General features: G+C 36.3%; 1 protein-coding gene across 1 annotated transcript; it reads left to right on the top strand.

Annotated features, from left to right (window-relative positions):
- The first annotated feature begins 263 nt into the window (after nt 1–263).
- Nucleotides 264–12,379, top strand: LOC104466863 (vacuolar fusion protein CCZ1 homolog). Its single transcript, XM_010080455.1, has 14 exons — nt 264–357; nt 484–577; nt 675–749; nt 1,766–1,813; nt 2,424–2,507; nt 4,457–4,632; nt 5,268–5,349; nt 5,969–6,030; nt 6,691–6,802; nt 7,366–7,399; nt 7,756–7,873; nt 10,119–10,277; nt 10,782–10,909; nt 12,035–12,379. Exons 2-14 carry the CDS (start codon nt 569–571, stop codon nt 12,088–12,090), a joined length of 1,143 nt encoding a protein of 380 aa, XP_010078757.1. The 5' UTR covers nt 264–357; nt 484–568; the 3' UTR covers nt 12,091–12,379.
- Nucleotides 12,380–12,679: the final 300 nt, after the last annotated feature.

Here is a 12,679-nt window from a genome sequence, read left to right as displayed (position 1 = left end):
GTAGCTGTGAAGTATCTAGGGCCTATGATTTCAATGGCTTTCAATTTATAAAGCATTTTGAGATATCCTGAGATGACCGACTGCTTAAGTGTGCTTAAATATGCCTTTTATCTGTTATTACAGAAGCCCATTTAGGTACAAGACAAAATTCTGCCTAGGAAATCAGGGGATTAAAGTTAAAAACCAAGCAAGCCATGAACTCTGAATACTTTGATTCTGTTAAAATGCACTTGCTTTGATTCTTTTTTTCAAATTGTAGGAAGAAAAGAAGATTCTCTTTTATCACCCAAATGAAGTAGAAAAGAATGAAAAAATTAGAAATGTGGGACTATGTGAAGCTATAGTACAATTCACAAGGTATGAAGTCTGATTGCATGGCTCGTTGTGTTAGCACAAGCACTGCATTTTAAATTTCCCAATTATATGTTTTCTTTTTGTGAGTGTGTATAAATATCTATGTCTACGTGTATGTTTTCTTTCCAGGACCTTTAGTCCAACAAAACCTGCAAAATCCCTACATACACAGAAGAATAGACAATTTTTCCATGAACCTGAAGAAAACTTCTGGATGGTCATGGTACTTATGCATGTGATATGCATATTTCTAAAACATTATATCGCAATGTTCTCAATGCATTCTGCATTGTCTAATACCAGCCTGTTCCACTTTCTAGGTTGTACGGAATCCCATAATAGAAAAACACAAAGATGGAAAGCCAGTCTATGAGTATCAGGAAGAAGAATTACTGGTAATACTGAACTTTTTCCCTTTTTTTTTTTTTTTTTTTTTTTTTAATAGGTTATATTGTATTTTAGAGTACCTCCAGAAATTTGATTCTTTTGAGCTGCTGCCAAATTTATTTTTCATATCTATCTCCATAAATGGAAAAATGGCAAAGTACTTTTCAATAAAGTTTAAAGAAGAGACCATGATAGAGAATTATCCAAATAGCAGTTCAAGATCACCCAGTAAACATCAGTGAAATGTACAGCTGTGAGACTTTTAACTTGGTACACAAGAATATTTCTTAGGATCTGTTTGTTTAATAAAGTTCTTGCAAGACTTTAAATCTATGTTATTTTTATTAGGTTTAAGCGTACACGTTACTACTTTCTTAAAACTGCTAGCAATCTTTACTCAGCTGGAAAAACAAAGAGCTCTTAACTATCCTGGGATTTCTTGTCCAAATTGCAGTATCCTTAGGTCAGTTTAACTATGTACAGGAAAGGTATTTGGCTGGGTGGGACAGAATTTTAAAAGCTGGTTGCTTATGCTACCTCCATTCATTAACTAGTTCTGTTCCTCATTGTGTTCTAAGGATTGGTGTCATAGGTGCTCTATTTTGCCAGACAAACAATAAAATAGTCTCTTTTTCATCTGGGTTAAGATCCTGGCCCAATAACAACCTGCTGTTGTGTCCCACCTCCTTTAGCCTTTGACCTGGCTGAAGACAAACCTAGTCAGAAATAAGTTCATTTTCACTGACCGCTGGCCTTAGGGAAGGGCACTATTTGTAACCAGTATCTTGTGCATGAGTTAATCAGGTGCTTTTGGTGTTAAATGTAAGGGGGGAAGGACTGCCTTTATTGAAATATAAGTACAGAGAAATTTCTAGATGCTGACTGAAAATGCTATTTAATTTTTCAGAGATTGGTTTCTCTAATTTGTGTGTTTGCTGGCTCTTTGAAAATGTATGTGTAGCTCAGGCAAAATATTTTAAATTCTGCCTCTGCTTATACTAGTGTCTTGCTCTCTTTTCTGCAGGACAAGGTTTATAGTTCGGTCCTACAGCAGTGCTACAGCATGTACAAGGTAGAGTTAATACTAGAGGTTCCTCCTCTGGGCAGAGGAAGAGATCCTCATGGTATCATTTGGGTGTGCAACCTCATCATTGCTTTGACATTCTTGTCTCATTACTATTGTCTGTGCTCTTCTGAAGCTGTAATAGTGATGGAAGAGAAAAATAAAGCTTTTGCAGTAACCTGTGCTGGTTCATTAGCTTATTGTAAAAATAAGAGCTTTCTAATTTCTGTGAGGTCCAGATTTCTTCTTTCATGGGCAGTTACACTACTAAGCATTTGATTTTTTCGGTGTTAGATATTATCTGTTGGAGAAACAATACTGGCTTTTACAAAGCAAGAGCATAAGATACTTAAGCAAAACAGATAAATTATTTAATGGTAGAGAAATTATTTAGTTTCCTTTTCTATCTAATTCTGCCTCTGCTGCCAGATATACCTGGCCTCTGCAAATATCAGAGAGGCTTTTTCAATAAAGAAGCAGTGCATTTGGATGTATGTGGAGTCCAAATACTGAGAAACAGGAGCTGTATTGTAATCTAGCTATATTCATGGCCAAGTTATAAGAAATTGTTGTAAATTATTATCCAACTGACGATTTTTAATTTTTTTTAAACTATTAGCTTTTCAATGGCACATTCCTGAAAGCCATGGAAGACGGAGGTGTAAAAGTTCTAAAGGAGAGACTAGAGAAATTTTTCCATCGGGTAAGACCTTATTTTTCAGACACATACAGTGTGATTCTGTGTTGGAAATAAAATGCAAAAATCTTCTCTAAGTGGCTGCAAAGGAAGGTAACACTGCATTCAAACTAGATTGCACAGGGCTTTGGCTAGTCGAGTCTTGAAAATATCCAGGGATGGAGATTCCACAACCTGCATGCACGGACTTAAAGTCCCATAGTACTGTGAAGTAATGAATAGTTGTAATTTTTAACTTCTCCTCCCCCGCCCCACCCCCCATGTGGAATTAGTACTTGTGCCTTGGAAAAAACTAGTCGGGAAATACTGCCTTGCTTCTATTTAGTCTTCAGAATTTAATTTAAGTTTTTAATAGCAAATATTTTAGTGACAGGATGGAAAGCAAAACCTATTTCTGATCAAGAAATTGATCAAATAGTACTTGGGTGTTTTTCAGATAATGTAACTGAGTAGTCAGTCATGTCTGGCAGGATTCTAAGTTTCTACTTGAAAAGTTCCATCAAGCCAGCTTTAAAAGATGGCAATCAAGCGTCTGTCTGCCCCCATTTTTCTCGTTTGCACAGAAGGAAACAGAAACCTGCTGTCAGCAGTTAATTCTCTTGTGGTAGAGATGTGAATATTGATTTCTCTGATAATGATGGAGTTTATATACTGTATACTGGTGTTTAAAATTTTGTTTTCTTAACAGGCTTTTAAAATAAAACAGTTGTGACACTGTAAACAAAACTGAAGTTTGATTTTTTAGGACAGCGATCGCTTGTGGGTTTTGGGGGGCTTTTTTGCTTGTTTTTGTGAGATGTATCATAGACTCTAGAATGGACACTGTTGGAACAAGGAGTATTTATTTGATTAGCTGGTGTATACTTCTGCCTAGACTAAATTAAAAAAATAAAGCATGGCAAAAAGGGAAGTAATAGATTTTTATCTTTAGAACATTATTTTTCTTTGAAGTTCATACTTAAGATGAAACAGTAATCTCTAGAGATTTGTATAACAAAAATAAATCCAATGAAAAGTTGTTTCTCTTTTTTGCTGGGGAATTAGAAAAGCTTAAAAAGTTTGGTCATGCACATTGTTCTGTTATAACCCTGTTGAATGAATTGGCTACGTGTTGCTGTCAGGCTTGGACTGCACTGAAACTCTGAAAGGAAATGAGGTTTAGATTATAAACTGTGACAGAGATCTGTCATACTATTTGTCTGTAAGTATTTTACTTGGTTTTTTTGGTAATGTGAAATGACTGTAGAGGGAGCCATTGGATAATCCATCTTTCACAGAGGAGAGCATTTGATGGTGCATTTGAAATCTCTTGAAAAAGGTTACAGTCTATCAAGAAAGAGAATGAACAGAGGCTATATTTCCTTTGCATGTTTAAAACTAATGGACTTATCTGCTGATATTTCTATGTAGTTAGTTCTGAAATTAAATATTAGTAAGGCTGTGCTTTCTTATCCTCTCAAAAGATCCTATTAGCCTTAAAAGCTGTTGTCACTATGATTAAATAATAGCAAGCTGACATCTGGAATAATATTCACGTATAGAATCATAGAGTGGTTTGTGTTGGAAGGGACCTTTAAAGGTCATCTAGTCCACCTCCCCTGCCATGGTCAGGGACACCTCCCACTAGCTCAGGTTGCTCAGAGCCTCATCCAGCCTGGCCTTGAACCCCTCCAGGAAAGGGGCATCTACCACCTCTCTGGGTGACCTGTTCCAGTGTTTCACCACCCTCACTGTAAAAAATAACATCCTTATATCTAGTCTGAATCTTCTTTTAGTTTAAAACTGCTAACCCCTTGTCCTATCACAACAGGCCCTATGTCATACAAGCAGAACTGGAAGGGGGTTTTTTTGGATTGTTAATATAGATTACTGGGGATTAGACTCAAATTTGTCATTTAAATGTACACACTGGAAGCTTTCTGAATTCTAAAAAACAACTGTTGTTATTTTCCTAGTACTTGCAGACCCTGCATTTACAGTCTTGCGATCTGCTGGATGTGTTTTGTGGAATCAGCTTCTTTCCACTGGATAAAATGACTTACTTGAAAATTCAGTCATTTGTTAATAGGATGGAAGAAAGCCTGAACATAGTCAAGTATACTGCATTTCTCTACAATGACCAGCTTATCTGGTAGGTACTTCAATAATTCTTGTGTCTTCAATTTCTCATCCTATAAATAAGTGCCATAATAGCAAAGCTGCTGAATCGGTGAAAGAGTTGCATGAAACTGAGAAAACTGAATGGTAGGGTGAGTGATATGTAAGAAAGACATTGGTCTTTGGCTTGAAAATCTCTAACCTGTAGCAAATTATTACTTCCACATTGGCCTGAGGAGCAGCTAGAGAAGTGTCCTTGTCATGTCCATCACACAGAGCCTCTGCATATACGCAAGTTCCTCTGCAGGACATTTCAGTAGAGAAGGTTAATTTAAAGGATTGGTTTTTATCTGATTCTGAATCAGAAAGTTGCAATGCTTGTGAAGAGTTCTACTTAAAAATGGCCTTAAGAATAGCAAATTTGATCTTTGTTTGTTTAAATATTATTTCTGTTTCTTTTCTTGTTTATGGCTAATTTAGATGTGTTTTGTATTCAGCAAATAAACTAACATTTTATTGAAAATTAATGTTCTGGGATTGAATCTACTGAGACACTGAAATGTTGCTACCCTAGTTTCGTGTATGTTTTGCCAGAGTTTTGGTTAAAGGAAAACATGTGATCTGAACTGCAGCACAAACTTCCGTTTCTTTTTCTCCCTGATGTTCTAGGAGTGGGTTGGAACAAGATGACATGAGAATTCTGTACAAATATCTCACAACATCTCTGTTTCCAAGGCACATGGAGCCTGAGGTACGGTAGTTGGGGCTTTTTGGGGGTGGAGGTAGGTGCTGGGGTTTTTTTTCTTCTTTTCTTTCTGTTTATCTGGTACCACTAAGGGCTAAAATACCGAAAGAGGAGTATCACTCTCTTCCCCCCTACCTTCTTAAATTTTTGTTTAGGAATTCTGAGATTTATTGCTTTTAGGGCACTTTACAAAACTGAGTAGTATTTGCACCTAATGCTTACAATATGAATTGTGCTGATAATTTGAATATGGGCTGGTGAATAGGGAGTTCACTGAATGTTGATACCTGATGACTGCTCAGCACTGCAAATGAATCACTTCAGCTTAATGGGTGAATGCAGTGTGGAGTGCCAGAAGACCATATGGAGTTAGTTATCCCTTCCCCATCAAAAAGCTCCATAAGCTAAGTTTTAAAATTAATAAATGCAAAATCAGAATGCCCTGTTCTATCACAACCTCTTACACTTTAGCTCTACCTCTTTCATGTTACGCAAAGAGTATATATCTTCATGAGTGGTAATTTCTGCAAATGGTTTGCTTTGATTTGATTTAAAGACAACCACAAAATGTAACAGGAAATACCTCTAAGCTGTTTTTTGTTGTGTATGTTCTTTTTTGGTTCAGTTAGCGGGAAGAGATTCTCCAATACGTGCTGAAATGCCAGGAAATCTACAACACTATGGAAGGTAGCGCTAGTTTCCTGTCACCATCTACTGCTTCTTCCCTCAAGGGCAAAATATTTGGGAGGAGTACATATTCCACACACAGTTCATTCCAGAGGGTCACACCGTAGTTGGTCCAATGTAAAACTTGACCTCTGGCGAAAAAAAAAAGGCTTCATGAACATTACTGCATATTTATTTTTCAAACTCCTCTTGGCTGATTTATTGTACTCTTTTGGGATTAAGGCATTGGCACACACTCCCTGTTTCCAACCGCCCTCCAAGTTTAGGTGCTTGTAATACACTCCTGTTGGAAAGCAAAGCACGAGTGCTTTCCCAGTAGCAACAAAAAAAAGAGTTGTTAAAGACAGTCACCACTTGAATGTGGAAGGAGTTTTGTTGTTGTTCCTTTGATGATTTGCACATTTTATTTCCTTGTCATTATTCTGGCTTTCTGATCCTGTTTCTGTAACTCTTTGGGGCATATATGTAAATAATACTTTGAAAATGTAAGAGTGCTGAGATAATATATAAAGGGCTTTATACCTATCTGCATAGCTGAAAACTCATTGCATTCAAATATATTCATACATGCAAGTAGTGCTAGTTTCAAAAACATCTGTTAAATAGGAAAAACTGAAATATAAGAATTCATCACATCTGACCTATCAAATTATTTTCTAGGTTTCTTACTGGACCTTTAAATCTTAATGATCCAGAAGCAAAATGCCGTTTCCCCAAAATATTTGTTAACACTGATGACACTTACGAAGAGCTTCATTTAATTGTTTATAAGGTATTACATTTTTCTTTGCAATTATTTCACAGAATTAGGAATCTATATACAATGAAAATGACAATGATGTGAAGTACTCATGGATTGTATGGAAAGATGCATTGATATAACCAGGTTGAAACAAAGAGACAGAAAACTCTTTGGTGTTCCTAGTTTTAAAGCTTGAATCCTCTTTTCCCCTTTCCTGTACCCTCCCCAACCAGCCTTCAGTTACTTTAAGGGGTTTCATACCTGGCTTTATGTAGCATTAATCAATAAAACAAAAAACTAATTTTTTAAAATGAAATGCACGTTCTTTGCAGACATATCCTTGCATGAAATGCTTTTTTAGCAAATTTTACCTTTCCTCTACAACTCAAAAACTGTTAACTGGTTTGTTTTAAAATCGTAACTATCCTGTGTTGCACAGGATTGCAAAGAGATTATCCTGTTGAAGTGTTACCTTTAAACTAGTTTTTGACTGGTTCACGTGTGTGTGACCTCACTGAAATATTGTCATTTATTTGAGGTAGTTGAGGTAACCTGTTGTAAATGTGTTTTTTGCTTTAACTTTTCTGTTCCAGGCCATGAGTGCAGCTGTCTGCTTTATGATTGACGGTAAGTACCTATTACCAGCACTTACTTGGCAAGACATAGTACAAAATGTTTATACATGCAACTTGTTTTGCTCTTGAAAAATATGTTAATTTGTTATTTGAATCTCTTCTTCATGAGTGCTTTTATCAGTCTTTTGATTTTTGTTGCAGTGGTATAAGTAACTAAATTTACACTATAAAATTACTAAATATTGCTTCAGTGAGACATGAGCTTTCTAAATCATCCATAGGGTTATAGTTAGGAGAGCAATTTGTCCCAAGACTCTTACTGATGTTTAAAGAAAACAACTACAGAAACTTTACCTTCAACTGTGGGAAGAGAATCTCATGTCTCCCTTTTCTTTACCTGCCACCTAGCTTCAATTCCACCTACGCTGGAGTTTTGCCGTAAACTGGACAGCATTGTTGGGCCTCAACTCACCGTGTTAGCATCAGACATATGTGAACAATACAACATCAATAAGAGAATATCGGGGTTTGTACATTTCTGTTCCTGTTGCAGTCCCTCATTAGTGGGTTAAAACGTAGGTTTAATGAACTGCTTAAGTAATGGCAACATGAGCCCAAATGGCGAAAGCATTGAGTTAACTGTGTACTTTATACCACGTTTATCTACCTTTCTGCATCTTAAGCATTTATAAAGTGCCTGTTGTTGCATATTTAGGTCTCTCTGAAGTAGTAACGTACACGTAATTAATTTAGGAACAAATGTTTATTTTCTGGGTCCATTTTTTCTTCTATGTGCGTAATTGTTGCAGAAAAAATCAGGTAAATACTCGGATAAATCTCACTGTTATCAATTGAGATTCTGCCTCCTCATCCGACAGCTGTCAGCAGATTATTCAGATACAAGAGGCGGAACTTCTAGGTTTTGCTTCTTTCATACGTGAACTGAAACTAGCAGACCCGTGGTAGAGATGAGGTCCTTGCAGAAATACATACAAGATGGCAAAAATGCAAACTGAGGTGGTAGTCTTCTGTCACTATCCCACATGTAGAAGTAGAGAAGTAGAAGTTCCTGATAAATCTTAACTTCTGTCTCTACTTTCTAATTTTTATTGAGAAAAACCAGAATCTCGTTAATGTTCACAAATGCCCTTCGGCTAGTAGAACATTTGAGTTAAAAAAAAAAAAGTTCCTGATAAATCTTAACTTCTGTCTCTACTTTCTAATTTTTATTGAGAAAAACCAGAATCTCGTAATGTTCACAAATGCCCTTCAGCTAGTAGAACATTTGAGTTAAAAAAAAATTAAAAAAAAATCACTGTTTTTGTGCTTATGTCCTTCCTCATGCTGATTTCCTTTGACTTCTGCTTTCCCAGGCTGCTGTTTTGTGTAATGATAGAAAAAGAACTGTATTTTTCACATCAAGTGGACACTTGACACTACTAGCTCTGTCTGAGTATTGCCTTAGTGACAAGTACTTATAGCTTGGGCAGACTGTATGTAACTCTAAACTTTGTTACAACTACAAAAGGAAAATGAAGGTCTAGATACTAGAACAACTTTTGTTGAACAGTTGGAAACGGGTATTTCAATGAGTGGATTACATGCAAGCTTTACAGTTGAGTACTTTTTTCCAGAATTACTGCTTCTTGAAGTGTTGCTGCGTTTTCTGTTTTGCCACGAGTAAGCGAACTACTTGAGAGGCAAAAAAAAAAAAAAAGTTAAATTAAAAAGGATGATAATGCCTTGGAAAATATACTTCACTTAGAATTACAGCTGACTTTCCATAAAATTGTATTTATTTTTAGATAGATTTGTTAGTTGGGGAAGCAAGAACAGCATCACCTATAACAAAAGATAGGTGTGTGACTGAACTCATTTAGTGGTAGCATGCCAAATCAGCAAAATTGCAGGGTATAGAATAGGATGTACTTGAAATTGTGCCAATCTACTAAATCATTAAACTTGGGGTTTTTTAATGTCATCTGGGACTGGCCTTGGCAGCTTTAACTCTTTTTAAAGTTTAATGCCATGGTGTCCTGAAAATGTGATACAGTTTCTTGATGCTAATGCATCTGGGTGACAGAGAGCAAGGGTATCTAGTTATTTGCTAAGGTGAGTGGTGTCATCACAGTATCTCTCTGATTCTAAATAATACATAGCCTGCAGTACCCATTGCTATAGCCAGTTTTTGCCAGTCTGAATTTGTTGTGACAGATTTTATATTAACTTAATAAAAGATGAAATGGGAGGAAGACTGCCAAGGCAGGAGTCTCTTGCTTGGCCCACAGAAACTATGGGGAGGCCGTGTTCTTTCTTCTGATTGTAACAAATAACAAAGCCATGAGTGGAAGATTACTTATTAACCCAATTAAAGACCTAGCATCCATTCAGACCAGATGGACTGGCATAGGGGAGCAAGGAAACAAAATGGGGACAGAAAAAACAGCTCATTAGGAAGATGCAAACTACTACTGGGAAGTGAGACAAGGCCTTTAGACTCCCCTGTGTCTATGTACTTAGCAGCCTAAGCAGCAGAAGGGGAAAAACTGGTTGGTTTTGCAGGTTGGTTTTTTTTTTCTTTTTAAATCCTGTTAAGATGAAGTTTGATCATGCCACAAGTCTTAATGTACTTGGTGTCTTCAACGGGAAGATAACTTCAGGATGCCTGAGTAAGCTTTGCACTGGCTGGCCACCTGTTTGCTGTGAAGCCTGTGCTTACAGAACATGTCAGTATTCACAAGTCACTTTGTTTTTTTTCTTAATCTTGCTAGGGCTGAGAAGGAGCCTCAGTTTAAGTTTATCTATTTCAATCACATGAACCTGGCAGAGAAAAGTACCATTCACATGAGGAAAACACCCAGTGTATCACTTGCATCTGTTCACCCTGACCTCATGAAGATTCTCGGTGACATCAACAGTGACTTCTCCAGGTAATGCTTAACTATTAAATAGTTTGTAACTGCTTCTGTCAAGTAGATTTTTTTTTTTTCAAATGAGTGAAGCTTTCATGTCTTTTTGCTCATGGATGGCTATGTGAGATAAATGGTGTAACGTGGGTCATATTTGGTGTTTTGTGTTGGTTTAGTAGTCTGTCTTAAACAAAACTTCTGTTGTTCTTTTAAAAAAATAATTCAAAGAAGGGCCAGGGCCTCTATCCAATAAAATATCTAATCTATTTGAAGCTTCAGAGTAACCATAGCAAACTTAAAAGGGATGTGAAGTCTACTGCTTTTGCACTTAAGTCTGTCCAAAGCAGCCATTTATGAATCCTTCATCCTGCATTGCTGAATTATGTCTAAGTTAGCATGGGTAGTCTCTCTTTGGTACTGTGCAACCGCAACTATGACATTACGCTGTCATTAATTTTATCTGTCAATGAAGTTGTTGAAGATGAACTTTCTGCCACCTTCTTTACTTTCTAAAACTTCTTTCAGAGTTGATGAAGATGAGGAAATTATTGTGAAGGCAATGAGTGATTACTGGGTAGTTGGGAAAAAGTCTGACCAGCGAGAACTGTATGTTATTTTGAATCAAAAAAATGCAAATCTGATTGAAGTTAATGGTAAGGATTGTTTTTTTTATTACCTTTAAATACAGTTACTACTAAAATATATGTCCCTGGAGAAGTAATAAAATCCATCTCACAAGAAATCTAGAGAGGGATTGATCTATGATTAGACCAGGTAAGTTTGCATAAAGTTTTTTAGTCTGCCTTTTACCAGCTGTGAAAGAACAGCATAAATATTCAGCAGACCTTCTTAATTATTAATCAGTCATTCTTCCTCCTTCAAATAAGAGAGCTCTGTGAGCTTAGTTTAGGAGTAATTAATGAAGTGTATTACAGGTGAGAGATGAACATATTTACCTCTGAGTTAGGTTTTATTTGTCAGTGATCCATGGGTTGGTTGCTTATATACAATGTATAGCCTATCCATGCTCCTCATTTCATTGTTGTCCTGTTTCTAATGCTGTTTTGAGAATGATTCACTATGACTAACAGTCAAATTAACATTAAGACCCAATAAGCTTTTAAACAGACTAAGAGAAAGGGCAGTTTGGGTCTTACTTGCAGCAATTTTAAGGCTCTCTGTTTTAAGAGAAGGCAACGTGCTCACTTGGATTATGGGAAAGAATTAATATTTAAGTTTAGCAACCTGAATTTTAAAAAGAGGATCAAGTTGCATGACCCAATGATTTGCAGTTGTCTTTCAGGATCAAACCTGCCCTACAGAAACAGTAAATGAGTACTTCAAGTACTGCTGCCCCTGAAGTATTGTCTGCCAAATAGCGCAAAGCAAAAGTTTTTCTGACTTGATTTATTGTACCAGACTACACTAATCCCTCTTCCCCTGAAGAGGGGTTACAAGCACCTTACAACACAATATACTTCTTTGTGTTGAAGCTAAGTCTTCTGCTGTTGCAGCATAAAAGTTTGACAAGGTGAACTCGAACCATCACACTTCAGCCACTGAGAATACAACTCATCTTTCAGACAGTGTGACATGTCAGACTTGACTCAACTTTCTCTCACTGAAGACAGAATAAAATTAAGTGTATTTCTACACTAGAAACTCCTAGGGGTTTTGTTTTAATTTAATTGTAGTCTCCTGGATGATGCCCAGGCTTTTTCTTGCACAGGTTCCTGTAAAATATACTGAAATATCTTATTTTTCTTTTTTTTTTACAGAAGAAGTGAAGAAACTTTGTGCAACACAGTTTAACAATATTTTCTTCTTGGATTGATCTGCTAAGGGCTGATTTATTGAAGATGTCAATGTCAGACACTTGTTCAACATGAAAACTTATTAGTCATATTATTGACTGGAATAATGACAATAGTAAAGCAATACTTGCTTTGTAAGAATCAAAATTTCTACTAAAATCTGTAAACTGACCATAAAATTTTTAGATTTTAAAAATGTTTATGTGCAAACTAATTAAAAACCAGTCTGAATTCATCTGTACCATTCCATTCTGATATCGTTATGTGAATATTTTACTGGAAAAATAAAATTAATAATTGTTACACTTTTAAGGGCATCTTTTTGTTTTCCTGTGTTCATTTGCATCATTGTGTGAGTTTCTGCTGATTTTCTACAGTGTGAAACTAGACCAGTTACAAAAGACCCCTGAACAAATAACTTTCTAGGTTGAGCTGTTCTTTGTAGCTGCTCCTTCAGCCTGATTTGCATTCTTTGTCAAATTCTTACTGACTTCTGGTAGTTTTGTTTAAAGGGTTACTCTTCTGTAAATGACACTAAGGGTCTTGGGAAAAAGAATATAGTAAGAACAGACAGTTTCCCTCTGAAACCAGTCAGTCTTGTGCATACAG

The sequence above is a fragment of the Pterocles gutturalis genome, unplaced genomic scaffold, assembly GCF_000699245.1.
Source record: "Pterocles gutturalis isolate BGI_N339 unplaced genomic scaffold, ASM69924v1 scaffold6126, whole genome shotgun sequence".
NCBI lineage: Eukaryota > Metazoa > Chordata > Aves > Pterocliformes > Pteroclidae > Pterocles > Pterocles gutturalis.
The sequence above is the reverse complement of the archived record's forward strand: the minus strand, read 5'-3'. Positions and strand labels throughout refer to the sequence as shown.

What these genes read in the sequence shown, in the direction of transcription:
- LOC104466863 (XM_010080455.1), top strand. An exon ending in TTCATTTAATTGTTTATAAG is followed by an intron (nt 6,803 to 7,365) that starts GTATTACATTTT and finishes TTTCTGTTCCAG; the next exon opens with GCCATGAGTGCAGCTGTCTG. An exon ending in ATCAACAGTGACTTCTCCAG is followed by an intron (nt 10,278 to 10,781) that starts GTAATGCTTAAC and finishes AACTTCTTTCAG; the next exon opens with AGTTGATGAAGATGAGGAAA.